This window comes from Hylobates moloch, unplaced genomic scaffold, assembly GCF_009828535.3.
Source record: "Hylobates moloch isolate HMO894 unplaced genomic scaffold, HMol_V3 SCAFFOLD_5, whole genome shotgun sequence".
NCBI classification, from domain to species: Eukaryota; Metazoa; Chordata; class Mammalia; order Primates; family Hylobatidae; genus Hylobates; species Hylobates moloch.
This window is the reverse complement of record NW_026652280.1, coordinates 36,726,421-36,750,185: the sequence shown is the minus strand read 5'-3', so window position 1 is coordinate 36,750,185 and position 23,765 is coordinate 36,726,421. Positions and strand designations below refer to the sequence as shown.

General features: G+C 34.6%; 1 protein-coding gene across 2 annotated transcripts in view; it reads right to left on the bottom strand.

Moving 5' to 3' along the window:
• RIT2 (Ras like without CAAX 2) overlaps positions 1-23,765 on the bottom strand; it is a 389,165-nt gene that overhangs the window by 165,627 nt on the left and 199,773 nt on the right. For both annotated transcript variants that reach the window (XM_032152422.2, XM_032152421.2), the window contains one exon: positions 21,602-21,793. In XM_032152422.2, the coding sequence (XP_032008313.1) occupies positions 21,602-21,793 (192 nt within the window). The remainder of the gene's footprint in view (positions 1-21,601; positions 21,794-23,765) is intronic.

Sequence of the window (23,765 nt, the reverse complement as noted above, 5' to 3'; positions counted from 1 at the left end):
AAATTAACAAAATATTAATCCAGGTCAATCTCACTCATGATCAGAGATACAAAAAAATCCTAAACAAAATATCTGTAAACTGAATCCAGCAATATGGCATCAAGACTTGAGTTACTTTCAAGGAAATACCTCGTAGACTTACTTCACACGTAAAAATAAATCAATAAAATTCCCAATTTAATAACACAAATTGATGAAATTCTCAATTTAATAAGATAAATCTTATAATTCTATCAAAGGAAAATAAAAAATATTCATAAAATGTAATATTCTTTCATGATAGAAACTCTTAGCAAACAATGACTTAAAAATCAATTTTATAAAAGAAATGTCTGTCACAGTAAACATAGTTAATGAATGCATGTTTGGAGCTTTTTGTTTGAAATCAGAAATGGGAAAAAGATGCCCAATTTAATTTAGCTTTTATATTTAGACCCATAATTCTATTCAACACTGCAAGAGAGAACCCGGAAATAATTCAAAAACGAAATGAGATAGGATTAAAAAGTAGAAAGGAAATAAGACAATGTTCATTATTTATAGATGACATCAGTGTGTATATAGAGGATGCTAAAGGTAAATTGTTAAAATTAATGAGTGAATTTTTTAAAATTATACTTTAAGTTCTAGGGTACATATGCACAACGTGCAGGTTTGTTACATATGTATACATGTGAGTAAGGCCAGAGCGTATGGATAGAAAAATGATCTCTCTCATAAACAGCTGCAGTTGAGATTTCAGTCAACAGCAAGCATCAACCACCAAATAGGTGGGTGGGAAAATCCTAGGTGACTCTAGCCCCAGACACCATTTGGCCACAACCAGATGGGAAATTTGAACAATAACTGCCTAGATAAATGTAGTTAATCCCTAGGACCCCCAATAAGTAATAAATGAGAAAATAATCACTGTTTTAAGAAACAATAACTTGAACTGATGCATTGTGCAGCAATGAATAGTAGGTAAATATATTCAACAAATAGAAAATAAAATGTAAAAATGATTCAATCTTTCAAAATTGAGAAAAACGTAAAACTGAATGAAAGATGTACTAGTCTTCCTTTTAAAAAACTCTAAAATATGATGGAAAATATTAAAGACTAAATAAATAGTATTTACAATGTTCATTGATTAAAATATTCAATTTTGTAAAGTTGTCAATTCTCCCTAAGTCATTCAGTGTAATTCAGTCAAAATGTGGATAGGTATACGTGTTTGCATGTGGAATTGACAAGCCAATTTTAATATATTTATGACAATGAAGAAGACCAAAAATAGAAAATTTCTAGGTAAGAAAAATAAATTTGAGACCTTTCACTACCATATGTCAAGTCTTATTACAGAACTACTGCAACTGGAATATTATGTTATTAGAGTAGTTATAGACAGACAATGGAACATATGAGAGTCTACAAATGGACTAACACACACATGGTCAGTTGCTTTATCACAAGGGTGACCTTGAAGAGTAATAGAGAAAGCAAGATCTCTTTCACAAATGGCACTGGGTCAAATTGACTCTCATATGGACAAAAAAAAAAAAAAAAATCATCCTTACCATAGGAATTCTAGTAGGACTACAGGTATAAACATGTGAGGTAAAACAAACAATCTAGAAGCAAACAAAAATACAATTTTCACAAGCATAGGTAGAATAAGATTCCTTAAAATAGTTTCACAGAAAGCACCCACTATAAAACAAAAGATCGATAAAATGTACCCCAATAAAATTAAGAATTTATTTTAATGAATGGTATATTCAAAGAATGATAAAACAAACCAAGTGGGAAAAATATGTACAACATGTATTTCTGACAAATGACCACATCCAAACCAATTGTCAGGACTCCTACATACTACTAAAACAAGATAACCTAATAGAAGACTGGCAAGGGACTCGAATCAGACTCTAGTGAAATAGGATATGAAAATTACCACTCTGCATTTGAAAAGAGGCTCCTCTTCACTAGTATCCAGGGGTATGCAAGAAAAACCACAAGGAAATATCATTACACACAGAATGGAACGGAATGTTTAAAATTAAAAAGACTGACAAGTTAGCAAGGATTTGGAGTAAATGGAATTCTCATATACTCCTGGTCATAGTGTCAGTTTAAACAACCACATTGGAAAACAGTTTGGTAAAATCTACTGAAGTTGAACATATGCACATGTTATGACCCAACAATTCCACTCCTAAATATAGAACCAATAAAAATAATGAATATGTGATTCAAACAATAAGAGAAAGAACATTAATAGCAGCAGTATTCATAAATGCCTCAAACTGGACACAATCTAAGTGTCTATTAATAACAGAATATATGAATAAATTGTGATATATTCTAACGAGGGAATATTCTATTATGATAATAATAAATGAACATGTAAAACCGTGGATGAACCTCACAAATATGCTATTGACTGAAAGAAGTCAGAAACGTAAGAATACTCCTGTAAAATTTCATTTATGGCTGGGCGCGGTGGCTCATGCCTGTAATCCCAGCACTTTAGGAGGCCAAGGCGGGCGGATCACGAGGTCAGGAGTTCCAGACCAGCCTGGCCAATATGGTGAAACCCTGTCTCTACTAAAAATACAAAAATTAGCCAGGCGTGGTGATGGCACATGCCTGTAGTCATCATATGTGATTAAGCTACTTCTCCGGAGGCTGAGGCAGAAGAATTGCTTGAACCTGGGAGATGGAGGTTGCAGTGAGCTGAGATCGTGCCACTGCACTCCAGCCTGGGCGACAGAGTGAAACTCTGTCTCAAAAAAATAAAATAAATAAATAAACAAATAAATAAATAAATAATAAATTATTTTATTCAAAGTATAAAAAAAGGGTCAACTAGTCTGATGTTAAAAATTAAGGTAGTGGTTTTCTTAGAAGAGAAAGGGGATCATTTACCTAACAACCTCCAGAGGAGTTAAGCTTTTAATGTGTCAGATTCTATTTCTTGACTTGCATGGTTATGCAGCTATATTCACTTTTTAATAATTAAATAAGTTGTACACTTATTATTGGCATACATTTCTACATGCGTGTTAGTCTTTAATACAAAAAAAAGTTTCAAAATACATTGTACAAACCTAAGACAGCTTAAAAAGAGATTACTCAAGAGTCTCTAATGAATACTTTCATTCAGAATTTCTTGTAGATGTGGCAGGGTGCAACCCTCTTTAGGGGGCCAGATTTGGTCTCTTAATTGCACAGCTATCATTACTCTCCTCCCGTCTTCCTGTTGAAAAGGAGGTGTAGTGAATATAGGCATATAAAAGGGGTCCCCCTTATAGAGAAGAGGAGGGTTTTGTGGGAAATATAGCAAATTGATTATTGAAAATCCTGATGAGGATTGCTCTCTTTCTTGCTCTTAGCCATCTTTTGACTCTGTGTCTTTTCTACCTCTTGAATTCTCCTGTTTAAAATGAGGTGGTATGGATTAAATTATAGCTGAAATCCCTTCAAACTCAAGCTGTTTCTCCCTCAGAGTTGTTCTGTGCATTTTCATAGATTAAAAGAGGTCAGTACCACCTGAACCTCACTTTGCAATCAATCAATCAATGGCCATAAAATACCCCATATATACTCAAGACAGTGCTGGAATGTGTGAGGGATTTAAGAGAATTAAAATAAAGAGAGACTGATTTCGAGGGACTTATATCATAATTTAGAAGAAAATAAAAAATAAATATTCCCAGAACAAACAGTAATTAACAGCATCAAGGTGAGGCATTTGATATCTATTGAAGAAAATGATAAAACAGAAAATTCTCTCCGGAGTAACTTTGGTGAAGTCATGGAAGAAAATGTGTGCTTTAACCTGGGCCTTGGGGAATAGAGCAAAGTGGTGAGACTAGGAAGGCATATTTAGTTGTCCAGTGTGAATACAGGCAGGAAATACAATGAAATATGCATGGAAAAATGTTTGCTGGAGCTCAGAATAGCTACCTTCTAGTGATGAATAAAAAGTAAAAATATTTATTAGCTGAAAACCCATTGATAGGTGCACTCATTTTACTTCTGAGCCGTTACTGGATTCTACAATTTGGAAATGGAATGGCCTTAAAATGAGATGGATACAAAATTTCAGATAGGACAAATAAGTTCAAGAGATCTATTGTACAACATGGTGACTTTAGTTAGTAATTAAAAATTGCTAAGAAAGTTGATTATGTGTTTTCACCATGAAAATGCTAAATCTGTGAAGTAATACATGTGTTAATTAACTCTATTTAGCCATTCCATAGGGTAAACAAATTTTAAAACATCATGTTGTACATCATGAATATATACAATTTTTACCTGCCAGTTAAAAAGCGAATAATAATTTATTATTTATGTATTCTTTTTTTTTTTTTTTTTTGAGACCGAGTTTCACTCTTTCACTCAGGCTAGAGTGCAGTGGCACGATCTCAGCTCACTGAAACTTCTCCGACTTCTGGTTTCAAGCAATTCTCCTGTGTCAGCCTCCTGAATAGCTAGGATTATAAGTGCCTGCCACCAAGCCCAGCTAATTTTTGTATTTTTTAGTAGAGAAGGGGTTTCACCATGTTGGCCAGGCTGGTCTTGAACTCCTGACCTCGTGATCTGCCTGCCTTGGCCTCCCAAAGTGCTGGGATTACAGGCGTGAGCCATCATGCCCAACCGTGAATAATTTAAAAAAAAAAAAGAATAAAAGATAATAAACCGGGGTCTGACCTGCATGAGTAACAACAGCAGAGAAACTCCAGCCATTCCAGTCTCTACTTCACACGTAATGCAGTAGCAGGCAGAACAACCCACTCTCAGAGCCAGCATCAGCAGAACCCTGCATCCTCCTGGCACCAATGGACTAGGAAAGTTCCTATTACCACTGCAGACAACATCAGAGGTTGAGCAGGAAGCCCCAAAGACGTCAAGTAACAAAACAGACTAGAAAGCATTGCAAGGAGAGGGACAACTAAATCATCATTGGACCCAAAGCCCACAAAAAGTAGTCCAGAACTCACATAAAAACCCTAAACAGAGCAACTTCCTGCCAAAACAGAAAACGTAAATAGGATTATGAGTCTCCTAATGTAATGACTAAAATGTCTGGGATGCAATAAAAATCACTGGTACCAAAAACCAGAAAAAATCACAATATGAATGAGAAAAGACAATTATTTGATACCAATACCAAGACTATCCACATGTTGGAATTATCTGTTAAAGATTTTAGCCAGGCATGGTGGCTCATGCCTGTAATTCTAGTGCTTTGGGAGGCCAAGGCAGGAGGATTCTTGGAGGCCAGGGGTTCCAGACCAGCCTGGGTAACGTAGTGAGACCCTGTCTCTATAAAAATTTTAAGAATTAGTCAGGGGTGATGGCATGTGCCTGTAGTCCCAGCTACCTGGGAGACTGAGTCAGGTGGGTTGCTTGAGCCCAAGATATAGAGGTTGTAGTGAGTTATGATCATCACTGCACTCCAGTGTGGGTGACAGAGTGAAACCCAGTCTCAAAAAAAAAAAAAAAAAAAAAATTAAGGCAACCATCATAAAATGCTTCAATAATCATTATAATTTACTGTAAAACAAATTTAAAAGACATGGAAAATCTCAGGACATAAATATAATATATAAAAATAAAAAAGAATCAAATAGAAATTATGGAAGTGAAAAACAAAATAACCAAAGAAAAAAACAAGCAAAAATTTCACTAGATGTTCTCAATAATAGAGTGGAAAAGACAGAAAAAAATCAGTGAAATTGAAGACAAATTAATAGAATTCACTCAATCTGAACAGCAAAGAGAAAATAGGCTAAAAGAAAAAATAAACAGAGATCAAGGGATCTGTAGGACAATAACAAAGTTCTGACATTAGCATCATCATAATTTTGATAAAGAAGAGAAATGGAGAAGAGCTAAGAAAGTAGTCAAATAAATATTGGCTGAAAACCTCCCAAATTTGGCAAAACACATAAAGCTACAGATTCAAGAAGCTGAGCAAAACTCAACTAGGTTAAACCTAAAACTACACCAATCACTTTATAATTAAACTCCTGAAAACTAAACACAAAGAATAAATCATTAAAACAGAGAAAACTGCTGAATTTTCTATAAAGAAAAAGTAAGTTTAATGACAGAATCTGTCATCTGAATCCATGGAAGACAGAAGGAAGTGATATACGTTTTATCAAGTGCTGAAAGAGCAGTCAATCCCAAATTATGTATCTGGTGAAATCATCCTTCATACTGAAATAAAGACATTCTCAGTTGAAGGGAAATTGAAAGAATTTGTTGCTAGCAGATTTATCATTAAAGAGTAGCCATAGGACTGCTGGTGGGAATGTATAGGTAGGTAAGTCGGTGCAAAAATAATTGTGGTTTTGCCATTGTTTTAAATGGCAAAAACCACAATTACTTTTGCTCCAACCTAATAAATTAGTACAACCACTATGGAAAATTGTATGGTGATTCCTTAAAGAACAAAAACTAGAACTACCATTTGATGCAGGAATCCCACTATTGAGTATCTATCCAAAGGAAAAGAAGTCATTGTATGAAAAAGACACACACCCACACATGTTTATAGCATCACAATTCACAATTGCAAGGATATGGAACCAAACTAATTGCCCATTGACTGAGTGGATAAAGAAGATGTTGTACATGTACACCATGGTATACTACTCAGCCATAAAAAGGAGTGAAATAATGTATTTTGCAGCAACTTGGACAGAGCTTGAGGCCACTATTGTAAGTGAAATGACTCAGGAATACAAAACCAAATATTATACGTTCTCACTTGTAAGTGAGAGCTAAGCTATGAGGACCCAAAGGCATAAGAGTGATATAATGGACTTTGAGGACTCAGGGGTTGGACTTTTGGGAGTAGGGTGAGGAATAAAAGAGTACACATTGGAGACAGTGTATACTGCTCAGGTCCACTAAAATCTCAGATATTACAACTAAAGAACATAACCATGCAACTAAAACACACCTATACCCCAAAAATTGTTGGAATACATTTAAAAACCCTCCAGTTTTGAAGTTCATATTTTGTAAATTTAAAAATCAAATCACCCTAATACAATAAAACAATTTATTTTCTTAAAAAAACAATTATTTTCTCAGGTGGCAGGTCCAATAAATCTCAGAAATCACCACTAAAGAACATAAACATGTAACCAAAACCCACCTATACCTAAAGATTGTTGGAATACATTTTAAAATCCTCCAGTTTTCAAGTTTATATTTTGCAAAGCTAAAAATCAAATCACCCTAATACAACAAAACACTTTATTTTCTTAAAATACAGAATGGCTGAAGGAAACTCTAAACTAAAAAAAAAAAAAATTATAAAAGATGATGAGTGGGATCTTTAGAAAGTAAACAACATAATGAGTAAAAATTGCAGTAAACATAAGAAGACCATCCTTCATTTCATGAGTTTAAAAATTATATTTTATATTTGGAGTAAAAGACGAACACCATCTGACATGGTGTTCTATGTATGCAGAGGAAATGATTGAGACAATTATACCTGAAAGCGGTTAAGGGGACCTACATTGAAGTAAGGTTTTTATACTTAACTTGAAACGGTAACATATTGACACCAGCAGGCAACTACTAAGAAAACGATATAAACAGCTATAATGAAAAACATAAATACATCAAAATAGAATTCTAAAACTATTTTCAAGTTATCCACAGTTAGGCCAAGATACATACAGACAAACAATGGACAATTGAGAAAGACAAAGTGAAAACAGAAAACGAATAATAAAAAGGCAGACATAGGCCCTAACCTATCAATAATTATTTAATTGTAACAGTCTAAACCAATTAAAAGGTAGTGATTTGCATAGTGGAATTAACAAACACCACCCACTTATATGTGGGCTGTAAGAAATCTGTTTCAAGCATTATTGATACGGACAGGAGGCAGGGAAATACTGGGTATAAGAGAGTGGTTTCCTGGCAAGGGCTCCACTCTCGAGCCTGGAAACTCACAACCCTAAATGGGAACAGGCATTCCTGTTTTCCTGCCCAAATGTTGCATTTTGGCCCACAACACCCCGCTAACCTGTACATATATAAACCCCAAACCTCAGGCTCCAAGAGCAGATGAGCAGAGGAACAGAAGAGTGGCAAAGCGGCAGAGTGGCAGAGTGGTGAGGCAGAGAAGGAGAGAAGAAAAGGAGCACCTCAATGTTGACAGGAGTTCAGCTGGGGACAGTTGGAGAGATTGGCTGCAGGATGACCATACTCCAGGGGATGATCATCTTCCCACTCCATCCCCTTTCCAGGTTCCCATCCATCTCACTGAAGCCACCTCCATCACTCAGTAAAATCCCCACAGTCACCATCCTTCAAGTCCAAGTGACCTGATTCTTCCTGGATGCTGGACAAGGACCCAGGAACCAAGAGGGCATGGTGTAAAAGGCTGTCATCTGACTCTCCACTGAGCTGGTTTAACATTTAGCCATCTGTGGACAGCAACTGCTAAAAGGGTATTAATTGTAACACACCCCTAGACACTACCATGGGGCCAGGGTCCAAAAGCGCTCGCCCTTGCTCCTGCACCTGCCCATCTGCCTGCTCCCTTTCCAGTAAGGGATTTGAGCACATGGCGGTAGAGCCACATCCCTGTTGCAAGTCCCAAGAGGGGTCAGAGGACTCTCCTGTTTCATTATGACACAGATAAGTTGAAAGCAAAAGGATAGAAAAGATATATCAGGCTAACATTAATTTTTAAAAAGGAACAACTATAATAATACCAGATCAAGGAGACTTAAAAGCAAACGAAATTACTACACACAATGAAGGACATTACAAAATAATAAATGGATTAATTTGCCAAGAATATAGCAATCCTAAATGTGTTTGGACCAAACAACAGAACTTCAAAATACATAGAGTAAAAACCAATAGAACAGAATGAGAAAGAAATCCATGATTATAACATGGGTTTCAAAATCCCATTTTTAACAATTGATAGAAATCAGCAAGGATAGCGAATAATGAAACATTAAACAACAAGATCTACTGACATTTACAGAACATTGTAACCATCTACAGCAGAATACATATTCTTTTCAAGCTTACATGGAACATTCACCAAGATAGACTATATCATGGTAATAGAACAAACTTTAACAAATAAAAAAAAAATAAAATCACAGAGTATGTTCTCTGACCACAATATATCAAAGAAGAGTATAGCAATAACAGCAACTCAGGTGGAAATTTTTCAACATCTTACGAATTAAAAATATACCCCTAAATAATGCATTGGTCAAATAGGAAATTTCAAGGGAAAATAATACATAGAGTGGAATAAAAATAAACACAAAATATATTTTTAAGAAGACATAAAGAAGAGCAAAATAAATTCAAAACAAGCTGAAGGAAGAAAATAATAAAGATAACAACAGAAATCAATGAATTTGTAAACAGGAGAATAGCAAACTAATAAAACTAAAAGCCAACTCATTTAAAAAAATCAATAAAATTGGTAAACTTTTAGCAAGATTGACAGACATAAATTGAGACAAGACCTAAATCATAAAATCAGAAATGCAATAGAAGACATCTCAACAGATCCATGGGTAACTGCAAAAGATAGTGGATATGTTAATTTGTTTCACTATAGCAACCATTTTATCATATATACATATCTTACAACATTATGTTATATGCCTTATATATATATGAAAAATTTTTATTGAAACAAATTTTAAAAATGATTACAAGGAAATATTATGAATAACTTTACACTCATCGATACAGTAAGGTGGAAGGAATAAACTTCTTGAAGACCACAAACTCCTCAAACTCAGTCAAAATCAAATAGATAAATGGAATAGTTCTATAACTATTGAAGAAATCAAATTTTTATTTTAAAAACTTCTGCTCAAGAAATTTCCAGGCCCAGATGGTTTCACTGGAAATTTTACCAAATATTCAAAAAAGAATTAACACAAATTTTACACAATTTCTTTCAAAACCAGAAAAGGGAATACTTCCTAATTCATATTATGAAGCCAGTATTACACTGATACCCAAGCCCAACAGGGATCACATGAAATGTAAAAAATGTAGACCAATATATCTGATTAACTTAGATGAAAATAATTCTGAACAAAATTTTATCAAAATATTATGGAATATATATATATGTATAATAATGCACTATGATAAAATGTGACTTATTCCAGGTATGTGAGACTAATTAAATATTCAAAATGTATTAATGTAGTCCACCATTTCAATAAGCCAAGGAAAAAAAACTTATCATATCATTTACTACAGAAAAATCATATTAAATACCCATTCATGAAAAAAATTCACTTTCAGTAAATTAGGAATATAGATGAATGTCCCCAAACTTATAAAGAATACCTATAAAAAAAACTATACCAAACATCATAATGGTGAAAAATTGAATGCTTTGCCTCTAAGATTGGACACAAGGCAAAGATGTCTTTCCTTACACTTACAGAAATGATCCTGGAAATTTTAGCCACTGCAATAAGGCAAGGAATGGAAATTAAAGACACACAGATGAGAAAGAAAGAACTAAAACTCTCTATTTACAAATCACAAGCTTGTCTGTATAAAACACCCCAAGTAATATACAATATACTTTGAGAACTAATAAGTTTCTCTCATGATGAATACACAAAATGCAATTGCATTTCAACATACAGATAAGAAATAATTGGAAACAAATGAATAACAAAAATATAATACCATTTCCATTATTCCTAAGAAAATTATATAGGTATGAATCTAACAGCTACAGTTTTTGCATAATTAAAATTATAAAATGTTGATGAAGAAATCAAAGAAGAGCTAAATACTTGGAAAAACATATTCATGGATTGGAAAACTCAACATAGTAAAGATGTCAATTCAACATAATTTAACCAATAGGTTTAATTTAATTTCTTTCAAAATGTCATTGCAGTTCTTTGTAAACATAAAATTACTCTAAAATTAACAGAGAAACATCAAGCATTAAAATAGCTAAAATATGTTTTAAAAAGAAGAAAAACGAGGGAGGAATTATTGATGTTAAGACTTATGTATGTATGCTGAACTAATCAAGTCAGTCTGGTAGTGGCAGAAAGATAGACGGATCAAAGGAACAGAATAGAACATGCTGACATAACTCCACATGAATATGCCCAATTAATTTTTTATAAACTTGTAAAAGCATTTCAATAAAGAAGGAAAAGACTCTTCAATAAATGATGCTGGAGCAATTAACCATCCATCAGCCAAAAAAAAACCACTTTATACAAAAATAATTTTCAAAATGGATAATTGATATAAATGTGAAACAAAATGATAGAATTTTTAGAAAAGAACATAGGAGAAACTCATGGGTACCTACGACTAGGCAGTGTTCTGAGATTTGATACCAAAACCACAATTCATAAGAGGGAAAAAATCAATACATTGAGTTCATCAAAACGTAAAACTTTTACTCTGTAAAAGATCCCATTAAAAGACAAACTACTGACTAGAACCAAATATTTCCAAGTCACATATCTACAAAGGGTTGGAATCTAGAATATGCAAAGAACTCTCATAACTCAAACTTAAAAAAAAAAAAAAAATCCAACCAGAAAATAGGCAATAGACACAATGAAAATGAAAATAAGCATTATCTTAGGCGAAATAAGCCAGGAACAGAAAGACAAATACTTAATTATTTCACTTATACATGGAATCTAAACAAGTTGGGTTCACAGAAAGAGTAAAAAGGTGGTTACTAGGGACTGCAGAGAGGGGTTGGTAAGATGGTCAAAGGATACAACATTTTGGCTAGTTAGGAGTAATAAGGACAAGTGATCTATTCTGCAACATGGTGGCTGTAGTTATAACAATGTGCAATTCCTTGTAAATAACCAAGAGTAGATTTTAAGTGTTCTCACCACAAAAAATAAGTATGTAAGGTAATGCATATGTTAACTAGTTCAATTTAGCCATTTCACCATGTACAATTTCACAAAACATCACGTTGTACCTGATAAATATATATAATTTTCCTTGTCAATTAAAAAGGTAAATAAGAAAAGAAAATGGTCAGAAGCATGTACAGATACTTAACTGTAGAGGATATTCAGATGACAAATACACTCATGAAAATATGTTCAATATCATTAGTCATTAGAATAATGCAAATTAAAATCATAATGAGATATCACTATACGCTGATCCAAATGACTAAAATGAAAACTAGTGATAATATCTAATGCTGGCAAGGGTGAGACTATAAAATAATAGAGGCATTCTGGAAAATACTTCAGCATTTCCTTTCAAAACCAAAATGGACTTATCATAAGATCTAGCAATTGTGCTCTTGGGCATTTATTCCAGAGAATTAAAAGCTTATGTTCACACAGAAACTTGTGTGTGAATGCCCATAGCAGCTTTCTTCATAATAGCACCAAAGTGGAAATTACCCAAATGTCCCTGAAAAGGTGAATAAACAAATTGTGATATATCCAAATCCGAATGCTATTTAGTAATAAAAAGAAACACGCTACTGATAACAAAAACTTGGATATAATTCAGGAAATAATGCTGAGTGAAAAACAATCTCAAAAGGATGCATATTAACTCATTTTGTTTATATAATAATCAAAAAATAAAATAATTATATAGATGAAAAATGAGGTAGTAGACTAGTTCCCAACTAGTAGTTAGGGGTTGGGATAGGAAGGGGATGGAGAAGGAGCAACACGATGGGCCTCAGAGTAATGGCAGAGTTGAGTGTCTTGATTATGCTGGTGGTTAAGCAGGCTACACATGTGACATAATTGCATCAAATTATACACATACACACATGCATGAGTACATGTATAACTGGTGAAATATGAATGAGCCTTGTGGATTGAATCAATGTCACTTTATTGTTTTTCATATTATTCTAGAGTTGCATAAGACGTTAACATTGGGAATGTTAAGAGAAGGATGCACAGGGTTTTTATACACATTTGTTTGTAACTTCTTGTGGATCTGTAATTATTTCTAAATAAACAATTTGTAAAAGCTGAATTATGTAATTCCCTAAGCATGTGGTTGAGTTAAAGTTAAAAAAAAAAAAAAATAATAGTACTCCATGAACACACAGCTAGTGCTCCTGATTCTGAGTATTTGTAGTTCAATCTATGGATATCATTCATTTGGATTTACGGTATTGTCTTGAATTATCTAATGCACCTACATCTATACATATAATTACACACCCCGCCCCCCATACACTTGATTATTGAGTACAACCGGAGCCTAACTGCTGAGTGTTGAGGAAATTTTCCACAAATGTTAGGGTTTGGGCAGGCAAGGATACCTGGGAAAGGGTATAGAGACCTGAAATCTTATGTAAGGTAATAAAAAATTTAAAAAACTTTACTCACTCAGTATTTACTTCCTTTTTGGCACCTCTTTAAAGTGATTGGTTTTAAAAATTACAAAAGGTTAGTTAAGAGTGGTATTGTAATATTGGATTTCATTTCACGGAACCAATCCAGTTCCCCAACAGCTTTGCTTTTTTCTTTTCCTTAAAAAGAAACAAGCTTATTTCTCAAAGCCTTTTCTGGCTTGTCAATTTTACAAATGCAGTCAATGATCCATGAAAACCAAACAATTCAGTGTAAGACAATTTAAATAAAGAAGGAAAGCAAACAGTTACAATGTCAGTTCAATCTGAGGGAACACAGGCTCTGTTCCAATGAAACATGAAACTATCAAGTGGAAGTCTATTTAGGTGTAGATGTGCAACATAAATGGTGAAATTTAGATTTTTCTAAATGACAAATTTGCCTAAAAACTAGATTGAATCTGTAACACTTTCAACATTGTTGTTTTTAACATAAACGCTATTTTATATTTTAAACATTTGTATATATGCATCTATATATATATACATATATTTGTATATATGTGCATATATAGTATATATACATGTATTATTATTTTATATATATTACACTATATGTGTATATATATTTTTTCTTTTAGGTCTCAAATATTTCATTTAAGGCCTTTAAAACACTTGTAGTTTCTATGCTCTTATAGTGTCCCAAAATAAAATTATCCTTCATGTACTTCATTTTATATTCTAGCCCACTGGCTCTCTAACTTTAGCATACTATACTCTAGAATCACCCAGCTAATTTGTTAAAATAGATTGCTGTGCCCTACCCACAGAGTTTCTGATTTACCAGAACTAGGATGGGGTCTGATAATTAGTATTTCTAATGAAGATCACAGGTGGTACTATCTCTTCTGGTTCGGGGCAACATTTTGAGAACCACGGTTCTCATCCAAGATGAGTTTTTCCATACATTTAAAAATTAGTTTAGCTTTTCTGGAATGGCCAGTAATCTTTTGTATGTGTCTGTTGTCTATCTCCAGATTACTCGCCTTTACTTAGCTCATAAACTATGCAAAAAGGCAGTAATTTCTTCAAGGCTCTCTTAGTCATATTTCAGTTATTAAAGAATTGCTACTCTGTTTTATAGCTGAAAAACTGGGAAATAATTTCAAATTTAATTTTGCAAAATCCACGTGCTGAAGCCTGTATCAGAAAGCTCCCTAGGCCTTCACCCAGATTAGTTACTGTTACTTTTCACAGAATTCGTATGCACTTGATTAGCTACTTTCTAATTTGTAAGAGAGCATATTAGAAGAATAATAACCCAAAGACTATTACAATAATCCAGATGAGGGATAGGGATAGTAGCACCCAGTATTTATTGAGGCGCTACTCTGTGACATACACTGTGCTAGATAATCTACTGACATTATCTCATCTGTCCCACCCAAAAAACAATGACAGAGATATTATCATCCTATTTTACTGAAGCAGACACTGAGACAGAGTCTGAAGCGCAAGATGTTTATTAGGAATCAACATTTGTGAAAGGAAGGAGAAGGAGGCAGGGTTGAGCAGAGGGAGAAGTTGAAAGTTAATGCAAGCCCAACAGAGTCTTTACCAAACTAGTGGGGGCTCCCTAGCAAGATTTGCCTGTCAGTATCTCACATTGGGCTGAAATGGCTGGAAATGTATGCCTACACTTAACTGGAAATGAGTTTCCCCAGAAACGGTGTGACATCAAGCCAGGAGGCTCTATGTAGCTGAGGCTGACCGTTTAAGCACTTAATGGCTGGAAGCTATCTATGAATTATATCTTCCTACTCCTGTGCTGGACAAGAAGTACTTCTCTGAAGAACTTAGGTACAAATCAGTGTCTGTCACTGATTCATCCAAGGACATAGTAATCATCCGAGTAACAATTCAAACCCAGGACTATCTGATTCTTTCAACTACATAATCTGTTAGTTTCTGTATGCTGCTTACACTTCTTAACAATGTCATGAGGACTCCATCATGGACACCCACTGGATTGTGTGATAATGCAGTAATGACCTCAGGTATCACTGAGGAATGTAGAAGAATTTGTTGCTACACGAAAAGTCTGTAAACCTCACTGTAATCTTGTCACTTGCCATCCTGTCAGTGTGCAGTATGAGTATGGAATTCGTGAACAGTCAGCAAGCACTATCCCTTTCACTCAAGCTACTATCATTTCTCATTCTGATGACTGAAAGAGCCTCCAAATGCATCTCGCTGCTTCATGGTTGCTCCAACCAATGTCAAGACTGACTAAATAGAAATGTATTCATACCACAATTCTGCTCAAATGTTTTAAACAATTGTTGTTCAAATTTAAATAAAATCCAAACTCTTACCAAAGAACTTTTTAGCTCTATAAAACCTGACCCTGCTTCCTCAACCAGCTATTATAGCTCTCAAATATGCTAAGCTAAATCCAATTGTGAAGATTTTGCAAGTGCTATTTGTTCTGTCTGGAATGTTCTTCACCCAAATCCTCCCCACACTCCAGAGTTGTGCTCAATGCTGTCTTTTTAGAGAGGCCATTTTGACCACCCTAGAGAAAATACAGCTCTGATTCTTACACTCCACATGCCAACGCCTTCCCTTGCTTCATTTATCTCCTTTGCTGTTTTCTCTGCTCAGAATTGTGTACACATGTGTGTATGTATGCATGCATATTTGAGTGTGTATAATTTTATTCATAGTACCATTTTTGCAATATGCAGTTAGAATGCACATAACTGTACTCAAATTGCTCATTGTCTGTCTCCTCCACTGTAACTTTACATTATTGCATATAGAGATATTAGCTGTCAAGTTCATCTGTGTACTCCCAGATTCTGAAAGAGTGCTTGTTACCCATTGGGAAAATAAATTAAATTTAAAAAATGACAGTAGTGAAAACATATATGTGTAAGCTAAGGTAACTCAAATTCCAGTTCTACAACCAACCAGTTTGGATAAATCATGTGAAACTCTAAGCTTTGTTTTATTTTGTTTTGTTTTCTGTCTCAATTGGAGTTAATACATTCACATTTATTTAATTAAATTAAATAACATATTACAAAATGCTATGGAAAAGATAAATAGGGCTAATTAATTGTTAAGTGAATTTGGCTATCCATCCCAAAATAATGAGTAAATTACCGAACTTTTTTTTCTCTTCAAAAAATAAGCCCTCATCATTTAGAAAATATGTTTATATAAATTTTCCAATGCACTGATGATGAAAGATAATTAAGCACTACTCTTATTTTTTAAGTTTGAGTGGTATTTGCAATTAATTACTGCTTTACACTATATCCAATATGCTCTGCTATATATTTATGTTTTGTCTTTAATTAAATGTGTCTACAAGGGAGACACTATGAAATTATGCTTAGGATGCTTGATATGTGTGTACTAGGCAGACTGATCTTCCAAGTTTCCCACTGATCACTCTACTGCTTGTGTACACTCATAAGACCCAAGGTTTCTTTCTTCCTCTCTAGATTGATCCTTTTCGGTCCTTCCTAAAATAACGGTCACCATTCACCTTATCTTTCTTACTTGGTCAAGATATTCATTCATTCATTCAGTATCTTTGTTCTTCAAATGTGCTACCCACATGGGTCTCTCCTGGTTTTCAAAAAGCACTGTACCTATGAATTGTGCTATATTGTTCAACATTTAATTGTATTGTTTAAGGGGGGCTTTCTCAGGCACAGATCCTGAGGAGAATAGAAAGTTCTTGAGGACAGGGACTGGATTACTCATGCCTTTACTATATTCCAAAACCATCACCACTCTCCAAAGATAAGTAGATGCTTGATAGAACTCTGAATAGATATTATGCTTTTTTAATCCAGTAATTCCTAATTCTCATGGTTCCAAATACCCCTCTAAGTAAAGAAATGAAACTATTTTAATTAGATATCTCACTAAAGAATAAATAAAGGCCTTTCATGATTTCAACTCAGTACTTCAAGAGTTACGTAGACTGTGGGAAGCAGAGTTTCAAGGCCTAAAGCTGAAAATTAAGCTTCAATTACGCTGTTGGTACCGAAAGGTTTGTCTATCTTCAGGATATCTTCAGGATAAAACAGTTTAGCCAGACGCAGTGGCTTATGCCTGTAATCCCAGCACTTTGGGCGGCCGAGGCTGGAGGATCACCTGAGGTCAGGAGTTCGAGACCAGCCTGGCCAACATAGTGAAACCACGTCTCTACTAAAAATACAAAAATTAGCTGGGCATAGTGGTGGGCACCTGTAATCCCAGCTACGTGGGAGGCTGAGGCGGGAGAATCACTTGAACCTGGGAGGTGGAAGTTGCAGTGAGCGGAGATTGTACCACTGCACTCCAGCCTTGGCGACAGAGCGAGACTCCATCTCAAAAAAAAAAAAAAGTTTGTGGTCTGCAATTGATGTAAAACATTCTAATCTAGCTCCCAAAACCCTGAAACTTCCTTCATCCACAGACTACTACTTTGCACAGCCGTTCAGGATTTTGGAAAAAGAGAAATCCGGGACTGTCTCCTTCTACTCTCCAGTGGGAAGACAGAAGCCTGCATGAATAGGGACAAAGAGCATGGGAGCTCAAGGACCTAGTGTTGTTCAGGAATTAAGACAGGCTTTAGAATAGTCTGGATAAACTTTGGACAGAATTTTTTGGCTGTTATAAAACAGAATTTTACAGTAATTTTGAAACCCATTTCCTTACTTTTCTTTTTCCTCTCACCAAAAGGATAAGGAAACCAACTTTGGGCTACTGCTTGCTTGTCCATGGCCTGGAACTGCCTACTCCAAACCCAAAGAATTATTATCCTGATTCTTCCTGCTCCTCCTTGTCCATAAGATGCTATTGCTCTGAGAAGCATGCTAGTATCTTGAAGCTGATATAAAAAAATAAATTCATGATAAAATGACAATGGTTTGTAGGCCAACCATAAGACATAGTGAGATTTTAAGTCAGAACACACTGGGTTTTGTCTCTCAACTCTAACTAGCTGTGTGACCTTGAACAAGTTATTGAATGTATTAGAGATTCAGTTGACTCATATGTAAATAGGTACAAAGGAGACTACTTCCTGGTCTTGTTGTGAGGATTAAATAAAATCATGTGTGTAACGTGCCCAGCACAGAGCCTTGAAAACACTAAATGTATCATCAGTAATATCACCATCAAAATGAATATTTTTCACAGATTAAATACTATCCTTTGGATCCTTCCACATTAAAGCTCAAGGAGGTGAATAATGATAAACACATAATACATTAAAACTCATTGTCTTTTCATTTATTTTTTATCTTTTTTAGAAAGGGCCCTGGGATTTCCCAAAATGCATTAAGAATATAGGCACCTATTCTTACCAAATATGAAAAGAAACAGCTTCAACCATCAGAATTCTTCCCTTCCAAACTCTTTCAGTGTAGGCTGATAAGGAATAAGAATTGCTTAGTGAGAATCCTACTCCTTTGCCCCTCACCACTAAACAATAGCACCAGCGTTAATTTCACCTTTGAGAGTTTAACTTTATCACTCTAGGAATTCTCACAGAATTCTTTTGAGCTGCAAACCATCTAGGTGTCAGCATCTTTATTTTTCTTTTGAGTTTGCTTTTTTTTTTTTTTACAAGAAGAAATAGAAACCTAACCTTTCAGATACTGATGAACAAAAAGAGTACAATGTGATAGTGTTTTAGTCTTAATTTTGTCACTAGCTACAATAGTTTAGTAAAGTCAATTGCTATCAATATATTCATTTGTCAAATGTCCTCATTCTTCAAATGCTTGGTTTACAAATACACAGAGCAGTTACAAGATAAAAGTGTGAATTGAAATCGTTTTGCTCAGAAGAAACCACTCTGCAGTTTTAAGAATAATTATTGCTATCACAACCACAACCAGAAGCCAGATTTTTACATCAACACTTCATTACTGGAGACAGTGATACACAAACATTTTTACAAAGATTGCAATTTGTGTTTTCATGGTTTTTGCACTTTCTGTGACTATCTTGTTTACAGTACTTGCTTTTATCTACAAGGAAAAGACTATCAAATCTGCAAAGTTACTCAACTTACTATCTTTTCCTGGGTTTTTATTTCAGTGACATTTGTAATGCTTGTGATTCACTTCACTGCCAATCTGAAAGGAGCAGCTAATTATCCAGGCTGGGATAGGGGTTCTGATAAACATGCCTTTGTGAGATCCTAAGTATCACCTTTGAGCCTGGTAAGACAGGGCCTGGAGAGTGAGGGAAAAGTAAATGTCAGCCAGCTTTGGAGTCATGAAGAGCAATCATTGTAGAGAAAGTTTAGTTGATTTTTGGCCTGAAAAAATGTTTCCTGAATGTTTTCAAATTCACTAGTTTTTCAGAGTCACTTATAGCTTTCCTAATTGAAACCCTGTCAGAGGTTTTTGTACTCCAGGAGTTCTTAGAAGTGCAACAAAAATGGGCATATGATCACTTGGTGGCACATTTAGGGTGCTTTGTCACACTAGTTCCTAGAGGCCCTAAGAAAAGTAAAGCACTAGCACTCTTCAGAGGAGTATAGAAAAGGTTCAGCTACTAAGCCTCCAACTTTCTTCCTTTCTGCCAAGTATCTGAAATAGATTCTATTTAACTGATGAGATAAACTTGAATTCTTAACCCATAGAAATGCAACCATATCATGCTGAACATGTCTTTGGAGAAAGAGAAAGAGCAAAGTAAGACAGCAGAACAGTTGCAGAGGAGATGAACAAATATTACAGTTCCTAAAACAATAATTAGCTGCCATTTTAAGATGCTTAGATTCTCAAGTAAAATATACAAACATATCACCACAAAAATGCATTGCACTAAATCATAGAAATACGTTCCCTGTTAAACATCAACTTGTAAACATGGACTCTGTATGAGATGTTTTCAATTTAAGAAAACTTAAAACATATTAAGCATGCAAATCCATATTTACAATACCCTTAAGATAGGAGACAACTATTTGTTTTAGTGGAGATTCCTACGTTAGTAAAAGGTTTTACTAGTTGACTAATTTAAATAGGCTAACGATAAATCATTAACTGGAATAACATGAACTATTGAAAGCCAGTTCAAATTTAAGATCAATGAAAAGAAAGATGAAGCATCTCAATTTATAACAAAGCAACTCAATTTAGAAAATTAGATTTACAAAATTTGATTTACATGCCACTTCTCAGTAATGTTACTTTGTACAATGTGATTCATGGGAATGGAATTGTGATATGATTTGCCTGATTCTTGAACCAGGGCAACTGATTTATCATTACTATCTTGAGATCTCAGGGAGGAAGCCATCATAGTTCGGCCATCTGTTATTGCCCAAGAAGTAGTGTCTGACCAGATGAGAAGAAAATATAATGAATGAACTATGTAAGTTATGGTAATGGATCCCAATCTAAGCTAGCCATAGTTTCTTCCTTATAAATTTTGTTTGTTCGGAGAAGTTTTGAGACTGTCTGTTGATCACATTGATATAGCAGATGCAGCCTGAAGGAAATGGATGGTATATAAGAGTAATTTCTGATGCAACCTGGGAAATAGTGGCTTGTTCTAATTCTGGAAGGAGGGAAAGATTCTGTTTTGATCATCTATTGCTGCATGAAAAATTACCCCCAAAACATGGTAGCGTAAACAATTTCATTTTATTTGCCACTGATTGTCTAGGTCGGAAATCCAGACAAGGCTTACCTGGGAGATTTTCGTGTTCCATGTGGATTGGCTGGCTATCTTATGAGGTTACAGTTACATGGTGGCTGGTGCTGAAACATGCAAAGTGGCTTTGCCCACATGTGTAGTGTCTTGGCAGGGACAGCTGTGAGCCTGAATCTCATTTTGTCCACATGACTATCTTCTCATGGTTAGCTTGGGATTCTTTACTTGAACTCAAGGGTGAGCAGTTCAAGTGGCAATGGCAGAAACTGCAGAAATCTTAAGGCTACACTTCAGAAGTCAACAAGAATCATTTCTACTGTATTCAGTATATAATCCCAGATCCTAGGGGATGGGGCACTAGTAAGGGCACTCTGCAAAATAGCATATGTGGTGAAATATTATGGAGGCCAACACAATTTACCATGGGACCACCATGACTTATTAGAAAAATCATGTGCATAATTTCTTTCTCATAATTTTCAGTGTGAACCTGGGAAAGCAGCCATATTTTGTACTATGCATCCTCAGAGGAAAAGACAGAAGCTACCAGATAAAATTGGCACTCACCTGGCGGAACTGTTCCAGATCAATTTTGTTACCCACCAGCACCAGGGGAATTTCATAGGTGTGGCGGACCTGAAAAATGAGCTCTTTAAACTTGGCAGCCTCCTGAAATGATTGACGGTCAGTGACGGAGTAGCAGATGATGAAGCCTTCCCCACCTCGCATGTACTGCTCCCGCATGGCTGTGAATTCTGCCTGCAGGGAAAAAAAAAAATTAGTTATGGGCTCTCAATATAGCTAATTAATATGAGGTTTAAATGTAATCATTATGAAATTTGAATGTTTTAAACTATTAAGAATATTGATATTTAATCATAGGAGATTTCATTTATGAGATCTTAGAAAAACATATTAAACAGCAATTTTTACTCATGGACTCTTAGGGATTATATAAAGATGATGTTTTTTAATTTGTAATGACCTCACTTTAAGAAAATGAATCTAAATGTTTATACTCCAATCATTAAATTTATTTGAACCCAGGCTAGATATTCTTTAAATTACATATTTCAGATATTTTCTCACTCCCTATTTATTGGAACCAATTTTCTTTTCTGGAAACATTGAAGAAAAAAAATTATATAATCTAAGGAAGTTGGTTTCACTTTGCAAATGAAAGTTGGTTTGTATAGGGGATTTGCCATACGTCTGCCAAGGAATCTGGGGGAACAAATTTTTCTACTCAAAAATATGAAAATGAGTTAGAGTTAGACTTTGGTTTTCCTTGTGAATGGAAAGTTATTAGCATTGATAATTCCAGATCCAGTTATTTGTTTGGGTGTTAGATTTGTCTCATGAAGGTGCATAAACAGAAGGATCTGGATTGTTGAGGGATGGTTCAATTTCTACATTCTGCTGACTCTTTCATCTTCTTTCAACTACAACTTCTCGGTGACTGAAAATTCAATATTTGGTCTGAATTACAATTTGGAAAGTTCCTTTAAGTCTAAAATATCTGTTTTCATTCACTTTTATTCTGATACTACTGTTAAAATGACAATGGCTAATTAGATAGAAGCAATGGAAAATATGAAACTTAACTTCTGTCGGTGGAATAAGCAATGAAAGAACAAAAGAGCATGTTGTGACTTGGAGAATTTGTGCTATAAGTAATCAAAAAAATAAAATTTTAGGTGGGTTTTAACTGTGTTTGAAGAATTTGAGAAAATGGGACTTCTTTACCTAGCAAAATGTTTATAAGAACTCACAAAATGCCCTACTCAGAGTAATTGCTTAAATAATGTTAATTTGATTTAAGCTAGCTTGAAAGATGGGAGCATTTATGTAGATCCAGGAACTTTGGAAAACCAGGGTGGTTGCAAGTCCAGAGAGTGATAAAGTTAATAAATTCCTGAGTTAATAAGTGAATTTCACCAATCATTTGCAGTAAATATGGAATAAATGCAAATCGCTTTTGCATTGGTTTCAAGCAATCATTTCTAAGTTGCAAGAACTGGATCACAGAGAGGACAAGAGACTTGTCCAAAGACCGACAGCAACATGATATAGAGTTGGTTCAAAACACTCATGTTACCTGACTCTCACTGTTACTTAGCATTAATTTTTATTTTAACTCAATCCTAACTTTCACTATGTGAGTGAAATGTACTAATTTGGGAGAAAAAATATCCTATTGGATCCACATTTCATTCCTGAACCAAGATTGAGTAATAAAATATCTGGGATCCCTCATAGTTCTGACATACTCTGATTTTGAAACCCTATGTCTCAATCAAAACTCCATAATTGACAGGACTCGACTGGAGAAGTATGGACTGAAAATGATAACATGTTTCTCAAACTCATAATTACATTTCTTTGGAAAATAAATTATAGGATCATCTTAGAAATATGTTTGATCTTGAGGAAAACATAATTAGATCTGTTATATCAGTTATATATGATTAAATGATAATAGAAATGCAAGCTCAACTGGAAAATATCTATTTTACAATTTAAAGTTTACGCTATTTTCTGATTACTATTTTCAGTACTAAAGTTTTTGATTTTCAGTCGTCTAGTCCTTTTTGAAAATTAGCAAATACAAATATTAGCAAAATGTTTGAATGATACAGATGTATCTAGTACTAATTTAGTTTTCTTCCCACCTCAAACTTCTAGTTTTCCTTTTCAAATGCATCAGTTAATAGCTTCTTTAACTTTACAC